The 27,842-nt window shown below is 32.8% G+C and overlaps 2 protein-coding genes across 2 annotated transcripts; both read right to left on the bottom strand.

The window, feature by feature from the left end:
* Positions 1 to 3,078: 3,078 nt before the first annotated feature.
* On the bottom strand, positions 3,079 to 3,633 carry LOC145104964 (uncharacterized). Its single transcript, XM_079042118.1, has one exon. It carries the CDS (start codon positions 3,631 to 3,633, stop codon positions 3,079 to 3,081), a length of 555 nt encoding a protein of 184 aa, XP_078898244.1.
* Positions 3,634 to 4,140: 507 nt separating this feature from the next.
* Positions 4,141 to 8,919, bottom strand: LOC145104963 (protein FAR1-RELATED SEQUENCE 5-like). The gene is made up of 7 exons (XM_079042117.1): positions 8,833 to 8,919; positions 7,911 to 7,962; positions 6,134 to 6,205; positions 5,521 to 6,056; positions 5,199 to 5,464; positions 4,868 to 5,126; positions 4,141 to 4,650 (listed from the first exon to the last, which is right to left on the bottom strand). The coding sequence occupies exons 1-7, from the start codon at positions 8,917 to 8,919 to the stop codon at positions 4,141 to 4,143; spliced, it is 1,782 nt and encodes a 593-aa protein (XP_078898243.1).
* Positions 8,920 to 27,842: the final 18,923 nt, after the last annotated feature.

Here is a 27,842-nt window from a genome sequence, read left to right as displayed (position 1 = left end):
TACTACACACTTATTAAAAAAATTATTTTTTTTGCAAGTTGATCAACACTTTTGTTTGTATTCACTATGAACAAAATAGCTGTAAAAATTCTCAATATGTGTATGTGTACATCACTTGGTGAACCTCAAACTCTTTTGCTGTTAAATGCATAAATTCACAATGTGAATCTTGGATGTATGTCTCGCATTCACATAGATTCACAATGTGAATCTCTTAAAAAAAAATTTTTTTTTGCAAGTTGATAAACACTTTTGTTTGTATTCACTATGAACAAAATAATTGTAAAAATTCACCATGTGTATGTGTACATCACTTGGTGAACCTCAAACTGTTTTGCTGTTAAATGCATAAATTCACAATGTGAATCTTGGATGTATGTCTCACATTCACATAGATTCACAATGTGAATCTCTAAAAATTTTTTTTTTTTTTTTGCAAGTTGATCAACACTTTTGTTTGTATTCACTATGAACAAAATAGTTGTAAAAATTCACCATGTGCATGTGTACATCACTTAGTGAACCTCAAACTCTTTTGCTGTTAAATGCATAAATTCACAATGTGAATCTTGGATCCATGTCTCACATTCACACAGATTCACAATGTGAATCTCTTTAAATTTTTTTTTTTTTTTTGCAAGTTGATCAACGCTTTTGTTTATATTCACTATGAACAAAATAGTTGTAAAAGTTCTCAATATGTGTATGTGTACATCACTTGGTGAACCTCAAACTGTTTTGCTGTTAAATGCATAAATTCACAATGTGAATCTTCGATGTATGTCTCACATTCACATAGATTCACAATGTGAATCTCTTAAAAAAAAAAATTTTGCAAGTTGATCAACACTTTTGTTTGTATTCACTATGAACAAAATACTTGTAAAAATTCACCATGTGTATGTGTACATCACTTGGTGAACCTCAAACTCTTTTGCTGTTAAATGCATAAATTCACAATGTGAATCTTGGATCCATGTCTCACATTCACAGAGATTCACAATGTGAATCTCTTAAAAAAAAAATTTTTGCAAGTTGATCAACGCTTTTGTTTGTATTCACTATGAACAAAATAGTTGTAAAAATTCTCAATATGTATGTGTACATCACTTGGTGAACCTCAAACTTTTTTGTTGTTAAATGCATAAATTCACAATATGAATCTTGGATCTATGTCTCACATTCACACAGATTCACAATGTGAATCTCTTAAATTTTTTTTTTTGCAAGTTGATCAACACTTTTGTTTGTATTCACTATGAACAAAATAGTTGTAAAAATTCTCAATATGTGTATGTGTACATCACTTGGTGAACCTCAAACTCTTTTGCTGTTAAATACATAAATTCATAATGTGAATCTTGGATGTATGTCTCACATTCACACAGATTCACAATGTGAATCTCTTAATTTTTTTTTTTGCAGAAAATAAAATTCACACAGTGAATCCCATTATAATTCACAGTGTGAATAATTTTAAATTTAAAATTTACCTTATTGTGAATTTAACAATTTACTCTTTAAAGTTTGATATATATATTTAATTTTTTTTGCTGAGACAGTTCATATTTGACAAATATATCCCTTTCAATGAAAGATTTGATAAATTTGAGTCAAATATCAAAGATGCAATGAAAAATGACAAAAAACTTCTGACATTTGAAAAAGTTCACTTGGTAATAAACTATTGTTTTTGTTGAATATATTACATATTTTAAACAAAGTTTAACAATTTAAATTATTAAACAGGTGTTTTTCCCAGTTCATCAAAAAAATCACTTTTACATCATCTGCATAAACTTAGAGGAACCAGCGGTTGATGTCATTGACAATAAGAATTCAGTTGCAAAGTTTCCTAGAGCTTATCGTGATGCACCTAATGAATTGGTAAGAATAATAAATTTACATTATAAATATAAGTATTAATATACTAATAATCTAAATAAAATAATAATTATAGAAAATGACAATTTCTTTTTTGCAGAAAATACTTTTTAGTAGGTACTTGATGAGGGTCAATCACAAATCAGCTTCAACTTTGGAGGGTGTTGAACCAGAACGGGTGAACATGAATTGGCGCACGAGGGATAATCATGTTGACTGTGGAGTTTTTTGCATGCGTCATATGGAGACATATATGGGAGATAAAACAGTAAATTGGACATGTGGATTGCCAAAAGAATCAAAACAACAACAAAGTGTGTTAAACGAGTTACGCATTAAGTATTTGACAAAGATACTATTGAGTGACACAAACACATACAGGTCAAAAATCATTGCACAAACAGCTAAGTTTGCAAAAAAGACTAATGAAGAAATAAAAGATTTGCTCGACAAGGGATGGGAAAAAAGGGGAGAAAGGATATAGTACTTCAAGGATTGGAAAAAGAAGTGTAAAACTTAAAACTTAGTTTTCTATTCATAATTAGTATAAGTTTAGATGCACTTTAATTTCTTTAAGAACATATACATGCTTGTTATGTTACAATTTGATGTTAGTTTCTATATCAAATATAATGAACTTTACTAAATACTTAAAAGATGTTTATATTTTCATGTGAATGTCTACATGTATGTTATACAATTACATGTTTTATTAAAAATATGAAAATTTACATTGTTTATATGTTAACCTTGTGAAAATTTAATATGTCAGATTCACAGTGTGAATTACAGTACATATTATAACATGTATATTTTATATGTGAGGTTAACAATGTGAATTATGGTACATATAGATCATTAGAACAATTAATAGTTGAGATTCACAATGTGAATTAAATTACATTGAGACAATCTTTAACATGAAAATTTTATATATGAGATTAACAATAATATACATAAATTAAATCATTAGCATGAAATTTTTATTAGAAAATATTCAAAAAACTAACAATAAAAAAATATCTTTAACCAAAAACACTAAATTTGAAAAAAATATATTCTATTATTAGAAATAAAGTCTAAAACAATGAATATCAAAAGTAACAACAATATTTCAACATTTCTAACCATTGAATGATCATTACAAAAATCAAATCTTATTTAGTAGTCTTAAAAAGAAAAAGTTAGAAATAATCAGCCTTCTGTAACCTTAGATTCTAAATCAGACTTCTTTAACCTCAAAATGCAACTCCTAGCATTGTGATTTGGTTTATAACATAAACTGCACAACCTAGAACGCTTTTTAGATTTCTCAATCACTTTCTCTCTAGTGCTCTTGATTCTTTTACCACTAGACCATCCCTTGTTTCTGATCCCCTCTGGATTATGAATGTTGATAACATCAGGTACTGCAACTCCAATAATTTTTTCAATGTGAACTGATCTATTCGAAGATGCCCAGGATGAGGTACATAAAGGAATACCACTATCAACCTCCTGAAGTTGCTTTATATATTTATCCAACTCATCCTCATTATTTGCTATCTTGTTAATGGACAAACGAAGAATAACATACGCATCTTGAATCAAACATTCATTTTTACTGCCTTTATGAGGATATGAGTACTTTTTTCTCAACAATCCAACAGCTATGATATCTTTTCCCCATCTCCTCAAAATGAAATTTGATGGAATTTCATCATACTCTTCATATTTAATATGAAAAACATATGACGACATAACAATCATTCCTGGACAAAAAGCATGCAGCTACAACTGATGCTAATGCTATCACCCCTTCTACTAAATACAACCTACAAAAATTATCATTAATAAACAAATTAATATGTGAATAAGAAATTCTATCTCATACAATTTGATAAAAATTATACAAATTAACATCGATTCACATTATTAATCAACAAGACATTAGAAATCATAATACTATAATATAAATATGTACTTCAAATCAAATTCACAAAAAAAGTACATATTCCATACTAATCTAAAAATTTATAACTCTATAAAAATTCACACTGTGAATTAGCAAAACATCCTACATTCACAGTATGAATTTTTAAACTACATTTTATATTTAATAAACTGTATTAGGACAAATAGACATACCTTGTAACGAGTATTAGGACAATGAGAAGGAAGACTATTTCGATAAAAATCATCAGAATCTTCATCCTCATTCACATTTTTATCAATCAACTTTTTTTTCTTCTTATCTCTCAAAACATAAACTTCGCTTTAATCTTCAATAACTACAGATTCTTGAACACAATAAAACACAGATTTGTATAACTCTTTCTGAATGTCCAAGAAAATATTATGTGTATAAATTTTCGATGCATGCTTTTCAATAGCCAAAGGAGTCCTTAGCTTGGGGGTAGTAGTTGTGGACTGATAATCTAATAAAGATTGATGATGCCTTTGCTTCTCCATTGCACTATCAAACGACATCATGAACTTCACCAAATTTGATTTATGATGCAAAAAATGTGAGAAAGCATAATTCAGACTCTCTGATCTTGAAGTAGTTCGCATCAAACCAGAAAGTTCAATATCTCTCATAAAAGTCGGAATCCATAAATCCCTTATTTTAAAAACAGACCTTAACCAGTCATTTTCTTTTAGATGAAACTTATCTAACATTGTTGACCACGAACTTTCAAAATCTTGTGGAGAACATTGAAGATTCCATATAATATCAAAAAATGTCTTCTGGAAGTCAGGATGGTTATAAACATCAATAGGAATCTAAAAAAAAGAAACACATAAGAATCATTACATATGTTGAATATTTGATGTAATTCATAGTAACATAAGATTTGTTTAACATTATGAATTCACAGTGTGATTTATGATTTAGATTTGTTCCTTTCATTATATGCAAATTTACATTGTGAATTCACAATGTGCTTTATGATCTATATGGTTATAAACATATATAGGAATCAAGAAACAAAGAATATACCTTTTCCCCAAGTTTTTGAGTGATGTGCCACATGCATAGTCTATGGTTCGATTCAGGAAAAACAAAATTAACAGCTTTCTTCATTGATGAATCCTGATCTGTTACAATCATCATGGGTGGCTTGACAAATGCTTTACGAAACACTTCAAGCAACCACACATATGCATCTGCTGTCTCACGAGCTAGTAAACCAGCAGTAAAAATAACACAACGCTTGTGGTAGTCAACTCCAGTAAAAAGAACAAATACCATAGAATACCTGAATTTGTTTTATAAGTATTATTAAAAAGAACAAATACCATAAAAAGAACAAATAAGGATTAGGAATTACTTGTTTGTCTGATAAGTAGCATCAAAAGATACTACATCTCCAAATTCCTTATAGTTAGCTTTCGAAGTATCATCAGCCCAAAAAAGTCTAGTAAGATGATCATCAACATCTTTTTGGACCTCAAATGAAAAATTAGAGAAACACAATTTTCTGTTTGTCAATATATCCACAACCATTTGGGAATCTTTGACATCAATTTTAGAATTCAAATCTCTATGAAAATTTTTAAAGTCAACTGCAGTACCTCCACTAGAATCAAAGCCACCCTTCATATACTCACCAAGTTATAAGCTTTTGAAGCACCAATGTTACAAGTACCAACCTTATGTATAAATGATTCATCAAGAAAATCCATTGTCCTATTAATCCTTAATAAGTGCAACTGATCTTGAGCAACAAGTTGATGGTTGTGATCCTCAACAAACACATAACTGTAGAACATTAAAGAACATCGGAGATTCTTGAACTTTGAAACAGCAGGGCATCCGTTCTTTTTAGAAGAAGTTCTCCTTCCCTTAACATCTGAAAATTTCACATTAATATTTTCATTCTTGAATGACTCCGTGAAACCAGATCTACTACATGTCGAATATCTAATACGAATTGTGTCATCATTGTATCTTTTTTGACTTGACATATTCACATCAAAACCAGATTCTTTACCATAAGTCTTGTAAAAGTCAAGACCAATGTCCAACGAATCAAACAGCAATCCTTTGAAAGGCTTCTTATGTATCAACTTATCATAAGGAACAAGCTTAAAAGTTTCAGTATTGTAGAGCTCAAAATCAAAACTATAACAAGAATTACTGCTATTTGAATGATCAATATTCATACTTGAAGATGATTGATCATGAACTGCAAAACCAAACAAAACATCTATTTTATTACATTATATATAAAATGTGAAATTTATATTAAGAAAAAAAACTTACGTGATTGTTCATTAATAGTTGAATGCAAATCTGAACAAGAATTCACAGAACTCATAATGAATCGTCGATGACCTGGAGTTTATATACAGATTAGAAATTTAGAATTGATAATTATACAAAAAAGGAAAGAAATAAACAAGATAATCAAAAAAAATTTAAATATATGCACAATATAAGATAAGATTCTCAAAATCACTAAAAATTTGGAAAAAAAACTTAAATGTTAGAAGATGCACAATATATAATTGATTATCTAAATGTCGAATATGCATTACAGACGAATGATTACAAAAACGATCGAATGAAAAACAGTATACTCAACATACGACATAAAATTAGCAAATTAACAATAAAAACATAACAATTTGAAAATTAAACGGTAAAATCAAGAGAATTTTACAATCAGACGATTACAATAACAATGCATCGGAAGAAAAACGGTAAAATCAAAGTCCATAATTGACATAATAATCATAAACGAAAGATAATACTTGATTATTAGCTGAAATCTGAAGAAAGTATTAGTAAATTGGATGAAAAAGGTTGAGATTTCGAACAACAAGCGAGATTTTGCATCGATCAGTGTAGTGTTAGAAGATGAAGGACAGTAACAGAAGACGCTGAAATCAGAAGACGCTAACGGAGACAAACATGATGTTAAATGAGACGCTGAACTTACCAAAATGCCCCTCCATGTTTTTTTTGGTTAATTATGGATTAATGGCCAAGATTAAAAGAAAATAGATGGTTAAGATGGGTTCCTTGGTTCTTTGATTTATATTGGTTCTCTATTGAACTTTTATATATATATATATATATATATATATATATATATATATATATATATATATATATATATATATATATATATATATATATATATATATATATATGTGTGTAAAACTTTGGTTGTTCTCTCGATCTTTATCAGTTTTCCTGAAAGGAAAGCGTATGAGAGTACATGTATGCTACTGCAATAACTATGTTCACGTGACAACTATGAAACTCACTTATTGTCTTCGTCCTTCATTCATTAACTTTATAAACCAAATACCAAAAGAAATTTCGGATCATAAAACACAACAGAATATAAATTCAAAGTGTGAACCATTCTGCTTGTTTGAATCCTTATTCGTGCATATTCAAACTATATATATATATATATATATATATATATATATATATATATATATATATATATAAAGAGAGAGAGAGAGAGAGAGAGAGAGAGAGAGAGAGAATGTCCGATGAAATTTTCCAATATAGCGATAATAATCTACCTTTTGTAATTAGAAAAGTCTTTGTGCATTATGTTAATCTCCTTTACAAAGTGAACTGAACCGTACAAAAAAACATATAGTTTAACGGTACTCTAAGTTAAAAAAGAGGTCTCCACTCAAGGAGTGGAAGGTTTTTTTTTTTACCGAAAGGAAATTCAATAAAATGAAAATCTAGTGAAAAGTTAGAGTTAGAAACTGTTTAGGCAAGCATGTGTAGGGCGATTACGCCATGTAGACAAACATAAACTATAATTTCCTCGCCTTATTTTTCAGCCAAAAGAAAGCTAAAAATTACATCTCACAATTGAGATCGTGAGTGCTCTTGACCTTATTTGTAAAAACAATGTTATTTTGGTAACTCAAAATCATCCATATTCCGGTAAGATTGATAACGTTTATGATTTTTCCTTTGTTCGAATCTAGCGAAATTTGAAACAGGCTCTCGATCGTGTTATGGATAGGCAAACCCATAGCTTGCCACCATCTAAGGAAAGAACCTGCAACATTCTTTGTCTTTGAACAATCAATAAATAGGTGTTCTTCAGTTTCCTATTACATGATAAAAATTAATACAGATTATAAGATGATATAATTTCACGTATTTATTTAAATCAACGATTTTAATTTTAGATAACTAAAAAATATATATTTTAATTAATAATTTATTGATAATTTTAAATTTTTACTATAAAAATTTAATTAAGTTTGTAACCATTATTTTCACCGGTTGTAAACTTATGGTGTTGTAAACTAGTGGAGTATGTTTATCATAACCCAATAATAATTTAGGTATGTGTTATAATTTATAGGATGAAAAAGTATGTAAGTGAAGTACTAAAAATTTCTCTAAAATCCGGAAGCCGTAGAAAGATAATTTGTCATAAATAATAAATGCAGATTCTCTTTTATACGAAAGAAGAAGCATAAATTTTGGCATATATACACAATACTATAGTCGTTGTATCAAATCGTGAATTAATTTCATACAGCAGTTGCTAGTAATAAATGCAGCTGACAAAGAAAAAGAAGACATGGAAAATGACTGGTTGCAGATGTAAAATCAAAGCATTATCATTTACATTAACTCCATGAGTTCTAAAAAAAATCGAAGTGATTATATTGTTTTCAAAAGAATCTTAAGATATATTGAAAATGAATTGTACATTTGGATATTGTCCAATAGATAGCAAACAGGACAATTACATAATCTGTTGTTTTTCAGATATTCATAAGAACTAATATTTTGTGATACTGAATACAAATGGATAAAATGTCATTTTATCATGAAAAATCTGACAAGAAAAGAATCTAACTTAAGTTGCATTACCTTGAATTTATAAAAATTATTGTATTTATTTGGTGACAAAAAAATTAACTTTCTATATAAACATATTGTTGTTGAAAGGAGTAATGAGGCACCTGCAGAAAAACTGTGGCATGTTTCTGATCTTCAATAAATACGAAGAGAATCTTGACCTGTACCAATGTTTTCTCTCTTTCTGCCATTAATGCTTCTCTATGAACCCAAGTTTGAAGGTTTGATTGTGAATTTTTCAAGAAGACGATGACATAAATTGATTTGAACCAACAATAACTTTGGTGGGTGCATAACATATGTATCTTTAAACCGTTGAATTAGAAATTTTGATCAAACCAAACTCATGAGAACAAGCTTGCTCTTGGTTTCGGTATAAAAGCAAAAATTGGATTTGGTTTTAGTTTACAAGAGTTATACAATTTTAATCTTTAACCATTTATTTAAATTTATAGTCATAAAATGTAAGCTATAATTTCATTGTAATGGTTCCTATTTCCTAATGTTCACAATGACTTAAGTGTTGTTTGTTTTTTATTTGCAGATTGACATTAGTCTTCGCAGACTGTTTGTTTTTTTAAAGACTGCAGACCTAAAAATGTTTGCGTGCTCTCTTCTTGGCGCAGATATGGACCAGAGTTTTCAAACATCTTCAAACATCTTCTACCCTAAAATATATATATATATATATATATATATATATATATATATATATATATATTTGTTTGTTTTTATAGTTTTTTCTAATTTATATTTATTCTTACTTTATTAATGATAAACAATTTGAAAAAAAAAAGTTAAAATACTATAAAAAAAGGTTCGACGACACAAACATGATTTTTTGACAAATTTATAAATAAAGATTTATTACAATAATGATCGTTGAACTTGTTTATATAAATATGAAAAAAAAATCATAATATATTCTTATATTTTTTGTGCCAAATTTTATAAAACATTATTTAATACAGTATCGTAAATTTCTTAGGAAAATATTTATGGTACGTTTTTAATTGATTTAATTGAAAAAAATCGAAATTTATTTCCATCCATTTATGTACAAAATTCTTTGATTCCTAAATACAATGTTTATGTATAAGTTTGCAACCAAAATGGTTGCTTTTTATCAAATATATACGTTAATTTGTACCATTTTTATTTTCACATTTTATACAATAATACGTAAAAGTTGAACTAGTTTTGTTAATTATTTATAACAAAGTCATAAAAATATTAAAAAATCACTTTGAAGTTTTAAAAAAATCAATTTATTTAGATTTTAGTCTATTTTAGTAGTCTGCAGATGTTAAAACAACAAGCAGTCTTCCTTTTTCAGACTGTAGAAGTTTGGTCCATATTTTCTACTGTAGAGGTCTACAGATGTGGTCCGCAGACTACAGACATTTTGCCTCAGAAAAAACAAACAATACCTTACTTCTTCTTTTTGTGTTCAATTATATATATATATATATATATATATATATATATATATATATATATATAAGTATATTCATATATAATTAAATATGTGTCTGTTATCAAATGATTATTTATATATGAATATAGCGATTGGTGATGGAAATGGTGACGGTGGCATGGGTAGCGGTAGCGGTGGCGGTAGCTATGGTAGTGGTGGTTACTGTGGCAGGGGTGGTAAACACAAGAATATACATACCTTTATAATCACATATGAACAAACATCCATCCGCCGTATCGGTACGTGGGAAGGTTTTACCGTAAAAAAAGAAGAAGAAGAGATGGATCATGGAACTTGGAAGAAGTTGTTTATTACTGTTTATGCAGATTGGAGAAGGCTTCAATGGAGAAGGAAGAACCGGATTCAATTGAGAAGGAAGAAGCCGAAGAAAAGATGGAACTTTCAACTTGGAAGCCTTGTGCAGTTACGCCGTGAATCATAACTCAGAAGAAGAGGAAGATCAAGTGTAACAGGCGATGAGGATGAGAACACAGAATCCGTATGCAGAGGAAGAAGAAGCGTTGTTTTTTTCCAGCCGTTTAGCGCCTTAGCCGGAATAGGGATATACTACATGGACTCCCTGATGTAAGTGTATTTATATATGAATTTAACACCTCCCCTCTGCCACCAACCACCACCAACATGTTGGATAAGGTGTCTAAGTCCATAACTTTATTTGGTATATACTTGACCCGACCCGGCATGGTCCATTTGGGTTGCACTTCACCCGAACTATTTGTATGGATAATCCTTTGAGAATTGTATGTTTATGATTTATTAATATATTATAAGTTATAATATATTAATATGAAATCATATTATTTAATTAGTATTGATCTTAAATTAATTTAGAATTAATTTAGTGATAAAAAAGGTGACTAATTAAATATGGGCTCTTGTATTTATATAGTGTGGGCTAATACTCATTTGGAATGGGCTAGGCTTGCATGGCAGTCCATGGATAGTCCATGGAGCTTTTAACCCATGGATCCTTGCAAAGGAAGAGTCATGGGTATTATGGTTTACATGGAATGTAACCCTAATCCTCCACACTATATAAAGGATTCCTTGGCACTTGATTTGGCACTAGTGTGTGTGTAAGCAAGGTGGTCGATTTCTAGAGTGCATACATAATCTCTCATAGTTTTCCAAAGTTTGTGGTGATTTGTGATTTCCATTTGAGGCATCCACATTATTGGTGCTAGGCTCTCAAACTCCAAGGAATCAACCATTACTAAAAGGTATGTAATTCTTCTAGCATTTTATGATTCAAGTTCCCCATGCCATGCTAGTTAGGATGTAAACCTTGGAAAATTATTATTTGCATGTATCTTAGAGAAAACATAGATCCAAGGTTTCTAGGGTTGCATGTACACCTTAGGAGTGTTAGAATGCTCAAAAACCCTTCAGTGGTATCAGAGACTAGGCTTGTTTTCTTGATACTTGATGTAAATTGTTGAAAAAACTCAAGTTTTATGCATCCTGCTGAGTGAACTCGCCGAGTCCATGGGGGGACTCGACGAGTCTGTGTGTTAATTCATCCGACTCGTCGAGTAGGTTCTTGCACTCGACGAGTAGGAGGCCCTGGATGCAAATTTTCGAGTTTTGCTGCTGGAAATGAACTAGAAACATTACCATAAACTGTTTTGGTCTTATAAAACTTGTTTTAGATGGTGTAATGGTTATGCTAATCCATTTACAATGGCTATTATCAAAATTTCAAGTTTTGTATGTGTTATTTATGATTATTGAAATTGTTGATATGAATATTCATACACTTATGAGTTTAGAAGATCATAGGAATTATTTGCAAAATTGTTTGTTAGTTAATTCTTGATCATTATGTGTTTTAATTGAATCCATAATTTGTCCTCAAGTTATGGATTACCAAAAGTCATTCTTTTAAAGTCCATTAATGAACACATAGGTTACATAAAATGAAGAGTCTTCATTTTTAATAAACTAATAACTCATAAGTTATGAAAGTTGAAAAGTTTTTAAAGTTACAAAACTTGCCCACAAGTTTTGGAATTAGTAAGTCTCACACACTTATTAAATACTTTAATTCTAACCCTAGAATTTTAAAAGTTAAAATTCAAACCTTATACTTTATAATATTATAAGTTATTATATATATGTATAAGATCAAGTCGTTTTACCGTTAGTAGGCCTCATTCATGAAGTCGGTCTATAAGGTTGTTGCCTATAAAATGGCAGCTTAATGGGTGTCCACTCTCACCCACCGCTTCCTTGACTAGTGGAGGGTTGTTAGCCAAACGGTAGGACAATGACTTTAATTCTCATTAAAAGTATAATGATTATTATAAAGTAACTAAATGTTTTATAAATTCCCGATCTTAGTTACTTTAGGAAAATGTGAATACGGTGCTAACCCATGAAATTACACTTTGCACTTTGCTTAAGTCGTTAGTGGAGCGTGTGTGGTTAACCGACACACTAACCTGGACTTAACAAGGTAGGCAAAGGGTGGCTTAAGGTTTATCATAGATCGGTGGAGCGCGTATGGTTAACCGGCACATCGATTAGGTGATAAACATTAAGAGTACCAAGTATATTTGCATGGTTATACACACCTTGTTTTGTGATCCTCGGCATCCCAGTCACAAAACTTGAAGGGCACAATCGAGATTGAAACATGTCATTGAAAAGTTCAATGAATCTCAAAAGAATCTAGGAGTTTCAAGAACCAATTAAAACCTAATAATTCATTTCGTTTTTCATGGTGGAAATTGGTGAATCGTCATTCACCTACCTTCAAATATTTTATAGCTTGGATTACGACATCCCTCTTCTAAGTTATAAAATATTGTGTTGGGTCCTAGCCTTAATATTACATTTGGGTGTCTTATTAAGGACTATCTTTATATCTAATATAAACCTGTCTTTCTTCTTTTTCAGATGTCTTCCAACAATGCTGCTTCTGGCTCAAACCCCACCGGCTCCTTCTCTCTCGTGAAACTTTGTGGAAGAGTCATCTTTGATGGGACTAATTTCAATGATTGGATTAGGAACATAAGGATGGTCACTCGCTATGAGGACAAGGAATATGTCCTCGACAAGGAGCTGAAGGATCTTGATGAGTCTACTGCTACTCCCGAGGAGATCGCTGACTTCAGGGCACATGAAAGAGATGCTACCAAAGTCGCATGTATCATGTTGGCCACTATGTCAGCCGAGCTCCAAAAGTCCTATGAGGACTTTTATCCTTTTGAGATGCACCAGGATCTGATGGAAAGATACCATCAGAGTGCTCTTCAAGAGCGATATGAAATAATCTCCTCCATGATAACAAACCGAATGAAGAATGGTGAACCCATCACGGGCCACATGCAGAAAATGCAAAGATTCGTGGACCGTTTGATGAAGTTGAATGTGAACTCCCCCGAGGAGTTGGCGATTGATATCATTTTGCACTCCTTACCTTCTTGTTATGATCAATTTCGAATGACCTACCACATGAATAAGGAGGAAGTTACACTCAGCAAGCTTTAAGGACTTTTGAAGACTGCGGAAAGTGGTCTTAAAGGTAAATCGGTTGTTACTACTCCTACTCCTACCACTGCCCCTGTTCTGGCTATCGGGAAAGGTAAAGGGAAGAAGAGGAAGAGCCCTTCGAAGGTACCAAGGGAAAGTCCCTTGATGGCTCCTCTTCAAGTGGAACCAAAAGAGGTTCTGTTACTCCTTCTGTCAACCCTAATGAGGCTGAATGCTTCTATTGCCATGAAAAGGCGCACTGGAAGCGAAAATGCCCGAAGTACTTGCAAGATGTTAAGGATGGGAAAGTGAAACCCAACCATGCAGGTATTTACACTATATTGTCTAATAACTCATCATATTCTAATTCTTGGGTCCTTGATACAGGTTGTGGTATTCACATATGTTCTGATTTGCAGGGACTAAGAAGAAGTGAGAATGTGGAGCATAGGAAGATAAACTTGATCATGGGGAATAGGAAAGTTACACCTGTCACCAAGATTGGAGTTTATTCTTGTTGCTAAGTAGTGGGTTAACTTTAGATTTGAATAAATGTTGTTACTCGTCTGAAATGGCGACAAATATTATTTCCTTTCATGGTTTGTACAAACAAGGGTTTACCTTTTCGTTTGATAATGAATGTGGTGGTATTAATGCTTTCTTTAATAATGTTCTTTATTTTAAAGCATTACCTTGTGACGGTGTATATGAAACTGTGTCGGTTGTAGATAATCTAAGAAATAATGTGTTGTGTATTGATTCTTCCACTAGCTTGGATAAAGCATCATTATGGCATTGTCGTCTTGGACATGTAAGAAAGAAACGCATAGGCCAACTCCAAAAGGATGGAGTCTTGGAGTCATTTGACTTAAAGTCGAATGCTAGTTGTGAATCTTGTTTGCTTGGAAAAATGACAAAGTCACCCTTTACTGGTACTTGTGCTAGCGGTGAAGGTTTGTTGGATCTCATACATACTAATGTGTATGGACCCTTCAGAACCGCCACAAGGGATGCTAACCGCTTCTATGTGACTTTTACCGATGACTATAGTAGATATGGATATGTCTACTTAATCAAGCATAAGTCAGAAACCTTTGAAAAGTTCAAAGAGTTTAAACAAGAAGTGGAGAATCAGCTGGGCAGGAACACTAAGATGCTTCGATCCGATCGAGGTGGTGAGTATCTTAGTACAGAGTTCCTTGACTATCTTAAGGAATATGGGATTGTCTCACAATTGACACCTCCCAGAACACCACATCTTAATGGTGTGGCTGAGAGGCGTAATCAGACCTTGATGGACATGGTTCGTTCCATTATGAGTCGAGCTTCGCTGCCAATCTCATTCTAGGGGTATGCCTTAGATACTGTCGCCCATATCCTTAATCTAGTCCCTACCAAAAAGGTTGCCAAAACACCTCACGAGATGTGGATTGGGAAAGTTCCCAATTTGGACCATATCAAGATTTGGGGTTACGAGGCTTTCGTGAGGCGCGAGACTCACGATAAGCTCGAACCTCGAAGTGAGCGGTGTATTTTCATCGGCTACCCACAGAAATCCTTTGGTTACCTTTTCTATAGACCCAATGATAATGTGGTCTTTGTGGCAAAGAGAAGGGTCTTTCGCGAGAGAGAATTTATAAGCCAAGGAAACAGTGGGAGGCAAATTGACCTTGAAGAAATGCAAGAGTCAAGTGGTGAAGGAACCTTAAACCCTATCAATCAACCTGAGGAGGAAACTCTTGTTGATCCAACTGACGAGCCTGTACCTCTTAGGCGTTCCACTAGAGTTAGGAATGCACCTGAGCATTACTATGGTTTCCATATTACTGCGGAAGGTGATACATTTATCAGTGATAGTACACTGGTAAATTTGGATGAACCTAACAGCTATAGGGAAGCCATGGCAGTCCCCGAGTCTGCTAAATGGAAAGAGGCTATGGACAGCGAGATTCAGTCCATGTATGACAATCAAGTTTGGAACTTGGTTGACAATGTACCGGGCCGTAAGATAGTCGGGTGCAAGTGGATCTTCAAGAAGAAGACTGACATGGATGGAAAGGTACACACTTATAAGGCGCGACTGGTTGCGAAGGGTTTCACTCAAACTCAGGGTATTGATTATGATGAAACCTTCTCACTAGTAGCGAATATTAAGTCTATTAGGGTTATGCTAGCCATTGCTGCATTTCATGATTATGAAATATGACAGATGGATGTCAAAACCGCTTTCCTTAATGGAAAGTTGGCTGAGGATGTTTACATGAGTCAACCAGAGGGTTTTGTCAATGCAAAGTACCCCAATAGAGTGTGCAAGCTTGAGAAATCCATTTATGGATTAAAACAAGCATCTCGCAGCTGGAATCTTTGTTTTGATGAGAAAGTCAAAGAGTTTGGTTTTTCGAGAAGCAAAGATGAATCCTGTGTATATGTCAGAGCTAGTGGGAGTATAGTTAGCTTTTTGGTGTTGTATGTGGATGATATACTACTCATAGGAAATGACATCCCAACCTTGTAGGAGGTTAAGTCTTGGCTTGGGAAGTGTTTTGCTATGAAGGACCTTGGGGAAGCTGCCTATATCCTAGGGATAAGGATATTGAGAGAAAGGAGTAAAAGACTAATTGGACTTAGTCAACGAACCTATGTGGATAAAGTGTTGAAAAGGTTCAACATGCAAAATTCCAAGAAAGGTAACTTACCGATCCAACATAATGCCAAACTGAGCAAGGCTCAGAGCCCGAGTACAGAGGATGAGATAGCTGAGATGAGTCGATTACCATATGCTTCCGCTGTTGGCTCGATCATGTATGCTATGACTTGTACTCGACCTGATGTGGCCTTTGCCTTGAGCATGGTCAGCAGATATCAGGGGAATCCTAGCAAGGCTCACTGGACTGCGGTAAAGAACATTCTCAAGTACCTACGAAGGACTAAGGACTGGGTCCTTACCCTTGGTGGGAGTGATGACTTGAGGGTAGTGGGGTATAGTGACGCTAGCTTTCAGACTGATAGGGATAATTTTCGCTCTCAGTCGGGCTGGGTCTTTACCATGAATGGAGGGGCAATTACATGGAAATGTTCCAAGCAAGAGACAGTAGCTGATTCGACTTGTGAATCAGAGTATATAGCAGCGAGTGAAGCGGCAAAGGAGGCGATATGGCTGAGAAACTTCATCAGAGACCTTGGAGTTGTACCAGCTATAAAGGAGCCTATAGAGATTTTATGTGACAGCAATAGTGCAGTTGCCTTAGCCAAGGAACCGAGAGATCATGGCAGATCCAGACACATTGACAGAAAATACCACTTCATAAGACACAAGATAGAAGAAGGACTCCTCGTGGCAAAGAGGGTATCGTCAGAAGAGAACCCTACAGATCCCCTCACGAAGGGTCTGAATAGGGTTAGGCATTTGCAGCATGCGAGGCGCATCGGACTGAGGGACGATATTATTTTTACAGATTAGATAGTCATTTTTGAAACTTGTAAAATGTAATCGACATTTGATGATGAATAAAAGTTGTTGCTTATTTATGAGTAAGGTGTTGCTATCTTTTGTCAATTATTTACTATTGTTTCAATTTTGCATGTTTTGAATTCCCGAATAATTACTTTATTCAAACTATCCTCAGTCAGTCATACGTCGGAAGTAGGTATGAATTAAGACTGTCATGAATTGGGCATGTAGATGTCTAAGGTGTTGGACATAGTAAAGAGTTGCTACAACATTCATGAGTGCTCATAAGTTATGAGTATTGGATTAAACCCACGCTCACTTGTATCACTTCATGGAATTTATCTCGAGTGATCGTGAGACGGTAATATCATATAAGTCTTCAAACCTAGAGATATTAGTTGTTGCCTATGAGTTGGTTATGCATTGATTGCACGAAAATGCATCAGTAACTTGATGTCATAAAACATGCCTTTGTGTATGATTCAACAAGTAGTAGAACAAGCATATGAGTCGAAGTTTATCTGTCCCTTTTAGTCCTTGGAGGATTAAAAGCGATATCTGGGCCCCTCGATGATTTTGTTTTGACCTATGTACCGGGCCCAGTCAGAACCTAATTGATGTGTTCAATTTAGTGATGGGTTTCGAGCATACATCATTCCTATGGTGTACATGCAAACCCTAATAGCTTTTGGATCTAGTTTGTCTAATCAACATGCAATCGAATATCCAAAGCTATAAACCCTAGATCTATCATATAAGAACTGAAATAAGGGTTTAGTAATTACCTTTGATTGTTATATAGTAATAACAATCAATTCCTTGCTTTGATTGGCTTCAGAAAGCTTAGTGCCTCAAGTGTTGCACCTCTAATGGAGTCACAAACACCACTAAGCAATTGGATGAAGGAGAGAAGAGAGGGGAGGCACCAAAAACGGCTGGAAACCCTAAAGGAACACTTGTCCACGTTTTTGGGGCATAGGGGTCCTATATATACATGTAGGCTATTAGGGTTTGCAACCAGGAAACCCTAATCTGACTGCTTAGGCCCTAAGCAGCCCATGGACTCCTTTAACATATCCCTTGGACGATTTCTAATGGGCTTCCCATAGAATTCGTCCAACTTATATATTATTAGGTGATCCATAGCCCAATTGTAATTATCTTATAATTACAACTCCAGTCCCCTAAGTTTAATTAATCTCTTTTAGTCACAAAATTAATTCTTAATTAATTATTGACTAATATCAATTAAACAATATGATTTCTCCTTTAATATATTATTCTTATAATATATTAATAAATCATAATTAAACCTTTCTCTCCTTAATTCATCCTACATATTGCTATGGTGAAGGCAACCCAAAAGGACCATGCTCACAATCGGGTCAAGTACATACCAAAATAGTTATGGACTTATACACTAATCCAACAGTCTCCCACTTGGATAAGTCTAATAACTATTTTGCATAACTTCAGAACCTGATCAGCAATCGTAGCTTTCAAAATCCGCTGTCAACTCTGATCTTATCAGATATGCGTGTCCTTTAGATAAGGGATCATATATTCCTCCATTCTCAAGATATCGTATAGACACAAGACATGAATTTCGATCATTCTCTCTATACTGTTTCCCGACTTCTGATTTATGACGACTGACAACAGACTACAATTGAACACATCAACTTAGTCCCGGCTTGGCCAAGCGCTTAGAGTGTCATCACTAAATCATCGAGGGGCCCACAGATATCGCTTTTATCCCACTTTGGGTAAAAGGAATGGATAAACTTCGACTCAAATGCTTGCTTGCACCTACTAATCGAATCACACACAACAATAAGTTTTATAACACCAAGTTACTGGTGCGTTTACTTATCATCAATGTGCAACCGACCAGCAAGTGACAACTCACACGTCTCGGTTTCAAGAATATACAATGTTATCGTCTCACTAATCACCCGTGATAAAACCATGAAGTGATTCAAGTGAGTGTGGGTTTAATCCAATACTTTAATCTTATTAAAGCACTCATGAACTCTACAGCAAACTTGTGCTATGTCTAAACATTTTAGACAATCTACAGACAGATTCATGACAGTCTTCCTTCATACCTACTTCCAACGTATGACCGACTGTGGAGGTTCGAATAACCCAGTTATTCTGGAAGTCAAAACATGCAGAGTGAAACACAATAATAATATTAATCCTATATGGCCCCAAAACGTTTGAGCGTAAATAAAAACACTTTTATTTAAACACCATATTGATTACTCATTATTCATTGCTTACTGTTTCAGAAAATCAACTTATTACTCGAATTATAACCACAATTGTCCCATGCTCCAAGCATGCACACTTTGGTTTCCTATGGTCCATACTTTGTGAAATAGATCAATTGAAAACTTTTCCAATGAAACTCATTTCACAATCCCCAATCCTTGTTATTAGTATAAGAATACCAAATTCTTGCCACTTTTAGAATATGTCAGATTCTAATATTTTATGCAATGATTCTTTCGTAATGTCATAGCACAAAAGTCACCAAGACCCGGCTAATGAAATTACAAGGTATTCTATCGGAAATTGTTGCAAGACAATTCCATAGAAGTGAAGTCTCACATTCAAAGTACATTCCTTTGAACATCCTTCTCGCATAAAAGTTTCTAATCTAGACATATTTCTTAATATCCAACTCCCATTAATGGAAACATTTCCATATTTTCCATATGACAACTCATTCTTAATAGAATCTTATCTATTCATAATAATGTCAATATAGTCCATCCAATACTATACTTCCAACTACTCACAAGCGACAAATCCTCAGTGAACCTCAGATCGTCCTTTGATAGTTGTTTAATTATTTTTAGTCAAAACCGATTCTAGTCCCTTTTTCCCTCTTAATGCCCTAGGCATTTGGAAAATTTTAGAACGGTCAAATATTATAGCATATGCAATCGATCCTATACCCGAAGCGTATTGGACACGATGCATAATGTCTCACATAAAGACGTGATACTTTATCAGCCTTCTGCCATAATATTTTATGTGCCCTGTTCCCACTATTCGAACTATGAAGAGGGATGCCGTAATCATAATCGAATATTGAGAATGCACTATGTATCCTTGACTAAATTTATTAACATTTCTCGATCTAAGCTTTAGAATTTTGAAACGAAGTATAATATTCTCTCCCTTAATTATAGCAAAACAACTTTTCAACCTTTGCAACTTTGCAAAGTGAATCTTTGTTTTCTATAATTAATATTGCTAACTTGCAATACTTACCATAATAATCATGCTCCCACTAACACGATGATTATTACAATACAAGCATAACACTTATGCTCCCACTAGCTTTGACATGTATTCAGAAAACAGCTGAACTTCTAGAAGACAATGCTTATTGAATTCCTTAAGTTCATATTTCTAACACTTGATGCTTTGATAAACCTTTATCTAAGCTTTTTAAGCTCATACATCTTTGCCTTAGATAGCTCACATGTGTGTCTAAACAACTCAGAATTTATGTTACTAAGTCCCAAATGTTCAGACCAATTGCCAAATCTCACAATTCGAACTATGAAAAGGGATGACGTAATCATAATCGAATTTGAGAATACAATTTTCACAATTGCTATCTTCTTAAAATCTCTCTTAGTGAAAGCATTTCCTCACAATCATTTTCATGAAGGAGGGAAACCTTATGACACTTAGATTTTATGATGTATGTGTTCCTATCCATGCGAATTCGTCAAAACGAAAGTTTGCAACAAATCCAAACTCATATGGACCGAACGTGCTCAATCTCGATTTCTTGCCTCATGGTAACACGAGTGCCCACCATGTCTTCCAAGCAACTCACCCCTACATATCAATGTACTATCCATTGATCAAGGTGCTTTGTCTTTATGCATTCAAATGAGAATTCATAGAACTCACATACATATTTAGCTTAATTGGAATGGCACAGAAACAAAATAATGTTAACACGATAGGTTATAAACCTCAAGTCGTGAGCTAGTGATGATTAACTAGGTTTACTCTTGATTTGTTCTTGAAACTTTTCAAGACCATTAAGACTCCCACTGACTCCTTGACATATAAGATTCTCTTGTCAAGAAACATTCCTTGAAAAAACAAATATTCAAGAGTTAGTGTAGTTTTTATCAAGACTATCACTTCACATAATTGGTTCTAGTTGGTCTTTGTCTTATCCAAGACATCACAACTTACCAATCTCAAATGTTCAGGAATAAGAAGACTTTTTCCAATTCCACATTTGTTGAATGTTATAAACCTACTAAAGACGTGTCACTCAAGTCACAATCTTGGAGTATGACTCTTAAGACTTGATATTGGAACGAAGTATGATTGACTTATTGATTTAACTATTTCCATAATTCTCGATTCCTCTTCTTAGACATACAAATGCATTAAGACTCACTTAGAGGACCAATTGAGAAATAGTTCTTAATCATTAAGAATTATCATAAAACACAATAAAAGGTACTCTCCCTTCTTCTTAGAATAGAGAAACTTGTATCTTTCTGCCTACTTGATTCTTCTTATTCGTTCTGCTATTGATTGAAACTCTTTTGATCAACTCAGAATTATACTTAATCTTATAAGTATAACCATATTTACTAAACTTTAGTAAATCATGACGAATATCTTTATCACTCTTGTGGTGGACTTGATCAACGCACAATCTAGTGTACTCGATTCCCTAGTCCTTCTCTTGACACTTTGTCAAAAAATAGTCTAATTTCCAAATATGAAGTTTCTCATTCATCACGCAACCAAGTTGTATGATTCCAAGTTTCTGTCCAATTGAAACTTGGGCGATGAGAATCTTCCTTTATTTTGGCAAATTCTCGACATTTCCACAAATAACATAATTAAGAATCAAATCCATTATTGCTAATAGTAGAAATATTCAAACATCAATTTTTTTCATACATGCCACTGCAAGGATAAATAAATAAGACAAAATCAAAATTTATATTATTGCGGAAAAATTTGTCCTTACAGTGCAATTCAACTGAAAAACTATGCTATCACATATTTCTTATCAATCTATCCTAACTCTAGAGTAGTAGCTCAAAAATCTGATCTTCAAATTCATGCGATCGAAATCCATTTCTTCATGATCAGATTCAGCACGCTTCTTCCTTAAGCTTCCTCTCTTTTCTTCGATCCTGCAAAACTTCAAAATGTAATCTTATCACATCATGTATTAAGAATAAAAAAATAGGAACTTATAGAGTTAGTTAATGGATTTTACCTGAAGTAGAGCCATACGTCTTGACTCTCTCATCTCTTAGATCTCTCAGGTAAACAGGGCAACTTCGTCTCCAATGCCCCTTCTCTTGGCAATAGAAGCAAATGGACTCTTTTGGAATGACACAAGGAACTATCTTAGAATTTACCTTTTCTGGATTTCCAATGTCACCATTTTCAATGTCCATTGAAGTTTGGGAGTTTGATTCACCAGACAAATTTGCTTGATCAGCACGCCAAATCATTGCTGATTCAGCAGCTATAAGCAAATAGGTCAAATCAATGAGGGTCACGTCGTGTTCCATCATATAGTACTCTCTTACGAACTCACTATATGATTCAGGAAGCGACTGAAGAACCCAGTCAACAGCCAACTCACCTGAAATCTCGACACCCAACATCTTTAACCTGTCAATGTGTGACTTTATCTTCAAGACGTGTGCACACACAGGTTTCCCATCTTCGTGTTTACTTGCCAATAGGGCTTGAGTGAGCTTGAACTTTTCAAGCCTTTGAACTTGTGGGTTAGGGAGAATAATTGGAGGAGCTGGAGGAAGTGAAGCATGACTCTCATTTCCTTGATCGTATCGTGGAACGTCATCTTCATTTGGAAAGCTTCTTCCAAGGGACTTGGGAAGACCATTGTAAGATTTAGACATCTACAAAACGGGAGAAAATTCAAGTTAGTTGATAAGAATTCTTGATGTAACACCCAAATGAAACATCAAGGCTAGGATCCAACATAATACTCTACAACCTAGAAGAGGGATGCCGTAATCTAGTTGCAGAATATTTGAAGGTAGGTAAATGACGATTTACCAATTTCCACCATGAAAAACAAAAAAGGTTTAAGTTTTAAATGAATTGAAACTCCTAGATCTTTTGAGATTCATTGAACTTTTCAATGGCATGTTTAATCTCGATTATGCCCTTCAAATTTGCGACTGGGATGCCGAGGATCACAAACAAGGTGTGAATAACCATACGAATCTACGTGATGCACTCAATGATACTATCACCTAATCAATGTGCCGGTTAACCACACACGCTCCATTGATCTATGATAAACATCGAGCCACCCTTCACTACCAATGTCAACCTCAAATTAGTGTGCCAGTTAACCACGCACGCTCCACTAACGTTTGGCAAGGGTGTGAAGTGTAATTCTATGGATTAGCATACAATTTCACATTTTGCCTAAAGTAACTATGATTTGGGAATTTATAAAAGCATTTAGTTACTTTGTACTTCTTTATACTTATAATGGAACGTTTCGTCCTATCCTACCCGTTCGGCTAACGACCCTCCACTAGTCAAGAGTGCGGTGGGTAAGAGTGGATACCCATTCAATCGCCATTTTATAGGTAATTTCCTTAAACACCCCTTATAGACCAGCTTCGTGAATGAGGCCTACTAACGGTAAGACTGACTGTTTACCCATACATATATAATATTAGACTTTTAATGTCATATATACATAGTATAGGGTGTATTTTAAACTTTTAAAATACTAGGTGGTCTAATTTAATTAATTATACTTTTAATTTAATTAAATGTAAACCAAAAACTTTATGGATTTATTAACTCTCTTTTAATTATACACTTTAATTAATTAACAAAACCATAAGGGTGTAATTTGAACTTTTTCAAAATACGAGGGTTTTAGAATTTCAAAATTAAACTTTTAATCAACTTTTAAATTCCAAAACTTGAGGGAAAGTTTTGAAACTTTTCAAAACATTTGAGATTAGAATTTAAATATTTCAAAATTAACTTTTAATTAAAAAATTTTAATTCCAAAACTTGAGGGCAAGTTTTGAAACTTTTCAAAACATTTGGGTTTAACTATTCAAATTTCAAAAATAAAACTTTTAAGTTCAAATTTAAACTATAAAACCTAAAGGGGAAAATTGAAACTTTTTCACAAGATAATTCAAATCTAAATTACAAATAATCAATCTTTATCTAATAAAACAAAAGATTATCTAAATTTTGACAATTATCTTCTATTTTGGCCAGGATAATCACCATATATACATAAAATTTGGATTTTATTGATAAAAACTGTTTTGGTAATTATCCCACAGCAAAATAGGCAAGAAAATTGCAAAACCAGGCTACCAGATCCATGGACTCGCCGAGTCAGGGACTGGACTCGCCGAGTCGGCCTGACTCGCCGAGTTCATCCACTGACTCTCCGAGTCAGTAAGGCAGAGGGCAAAAAACTTCGTTTTTCATGCAAAAATCGATCAATCAAGCATCAAATTCACTAACAAACAGCCCTAGGCTCTGATACCACTGATGGGTGTCGAGCAATACATCATTCCTATGGTGTACATGCAAACCCTAATAGCTTTTGGATCTAGTTTGTCTAATGAACATGCAATCGAATATCCAAACTTATAAACCCTAGATCTATCATATAAGAACTGAAATAAGGGTTTAGTAATTACCTTTGATTGTTATATAGTAATAACAATCAATTCCTTGCTTTGATTGGCTTCAGAAAGCTTAGTGCCTCAAGTGTTGCACCTCTAATGGAGTCACAAACACCACTAAGCAATTGGATGAAGGAGAGAAGAGAGGGGAGGCACCAAAAACGGCTGGAAACCCTAAAGGAACACTTGTCCACGTTTTTGGGGCATATGGGTCCTATATATACATGTAGGCTATTAGGGTTTGCAACTAGGAAACCCTAATCTGATTGCTTAGGCCCTAAGCAGCCCATAGACTCCTTTAACATATCCCTTGGACGATTTCTAATGGGCTTCCCATAGAATTCGTCCAACTTATATATTATTAGGTGATCCATAGCCCAATTGTAATTATCTTATAATTACAACTCCAGTCCCCTAAGTTTAATTAATCTCTTTTAGTCACAAAATTAATTCTTAATTAATTATTGACTAATATCAATTAAACAATATGATTTCTCCTTTAATATATTATTCTTATAATATATTAATAAATCATAATTAAACCTTTCTCTCCTTAATTCATCCTACATATTGCTATGGTGAAGGCAACCCAAAAGGACCATGCTCACAATCGGGTCAAGTACATACCAAAATAGTTATGGACTTAGACACTAATCCAACATTTAGTTCTATGTCAAACAAATCGGAAATCGGGAAACAAACTGCTGGACAATAAGTACGACATTGTTCCATGTATTTGTCTGTCTGATATCTTAAGAACAGAGGATTATATGATCACTTATCTAAAATGGCGCTTCATAGTTCAACAGAGTTTTAAGAGCTACGATTGTCGGTTGGTTCCTGAAATCATATAGGCAAATATAGTTATTAGACTTATCCAAGTGGGAGACTGTTGGATAAGATGTCTAAGTCTATAACTTTATTTGGTATATACTTGACCCGACCCGACATGGTCCATTTGGGTTGCACTTCACCCGAACTATTTGTATGGATAATCCTTTGAGAATTGTATGTTTATGATTTATTAATATACTATAAGTTATAATATATTAATATGAAATCATATTATTTAATTAGTATTGATCTTAAATTAATTTAGAATTAATTTAGTGATAAAAAAGGTGACTAATTAAATATGGGCTCTTGTATTTATATAGTGTGAGCTAATACTCATTTGGAATGGGCTAGGCTTGCATGGGAGTCCATGGATAGTCCATGGAGCTTTTAACCCATGGATCCTTGGAAAGGAAGAGTCATGGGTATTAGGCAAGGTTGTAGAACTCGTTACTCGGTACCTATTCGGCCGACTACCGAGTAGCGAGTACTCGGGAGTACTCGGGGAGTACTCGGATTCGGTAATTCATGTAGAAATATTTTTAGGAAAATTATATATGTCAAAATCATAAGTTAAAATCATAAGTTGATAGAAATATATAACAAAATTTTATATATATATATATATATATATATATATATATATATATATATATATATATATATATATATACATACATACTAGATGTGTGTCCGGGCAAAGCGGCACTAATAAATAGTTTTTTGCAAATAGTTTCTTACGAGGAAATAATTATTAGATTTTACTAGGTTATAACTCGTGTACTACACAAGTGATGAATTAAAATAACATTAATAATAACAAAAATATAATGATCAATCATAAATTTGCTACACTTCTTTATAAGTCTAAATCATCAATTTATAAAGAATTATTTATATAAGTTTTTCTAAAGGGATAATGTCATAAAAAACCTTAAGTTTGACAGAAAATGTTAGCTTTACCATTCGACAGATTTTTTGTTCGTGTATACCGCGAACTTGTCATTTTTTTGTCGGTTTTGCCATTTTTACCTGTAATAGCATATTTCCAGGTTACTGTGAATTATTTTTTGCGAAAAAACCCTTAAGCTTCCAAATATTTTGCAAAAAAAACCCCTTAAAATTATATATATATATATATATATATATATATATATATATATATATATATATATATTCAATATTTGATAAAACTAAATAGTTTTTAAAAATTTAAATGTCAAAAGTTTATATCAAACTAATATAACTTTTACTGGACTTATATTATGAAACCAAAACTGAATCATATTTTTAGCTTTACGTACGATAGATTTTATATTGGTTCGATATAAACTTTTTATATTTAAATTTTAAAAAAGTTATCTAGTTTTATAAAAATTTGAATATATTCCTTACTTAATACTTAAACTTTTCAAAGTAAAATTAAAAATGTTTATTAGCTAATAGTTAACTACGTTAAAATAGTTAAACATATGAATAATAAGATAATTAAATTCAATTAATTTTTTTAAAGGAAAATAAAAATATTTATATGTTTAAAAGGTTTCTATTGCAGAAATGATAATGTATCATATTTTTTTGGATTCGTTGTATATATCCATCGCTCGTAAATCAATTTTGGAGGTGATCATAGTCACTATATGGTGACATTATTTCCATGAAATTTTTTTTAAAGGAGAATGAAAATATTTTATATGTTTAAAAGTTTTGTATTTTAGAAATAATAATATTATCATATTTTTTTAAAAATAAATATAGTTGTATAAGTTATTATTTCTAAAACACAAACATAAATATTTTAAACATATAAAATATAAATGTATTTGTCTAATTTATTATATAAATATATCTATTTTTATGAAAAATATGATACATTATTATTTCTGAAATACAAACCTTTTAAACATATATTCATAAGTTACCTATTTTAGCATAGTTAATTATTAGCTAACAGGTGTTTTTTAATTTTTCTTTGAAAAGTTTAAGTATTAATTAAGGAATATATTCAAATTTTGATAAAACTAGGTAACTTTTTTTAAAATTTAAATTTAAAAAGTTTATATCGAACCAATATAAAATTTACCGTACGTAAAGCTAAAAATATGTTTTAGTTTTGGTTTCATAATATAAATACAGTAA

The sequence above is a fragment of the Lactuca virosa genome, chromosome 4 (genome assembly GCF_052849685.1).
Source record: "Lactuca virosa cultivar CGN04683 chromosome 4, Lactuca_virosa_CGN04683_v6, whole genome shotgun sequence".
In the NCBI taxonomy this organism is placed as follows: domain Eukaryota; kingdom Viridiplantae; phylum Streptophyta; class Magnoliopsida; order Asterales; family Asteraceae; genus Lactuca; species Lactuca virosa.
This window is presented reverse-complemented; position numbering and strand designations above follow the sequence as displayed.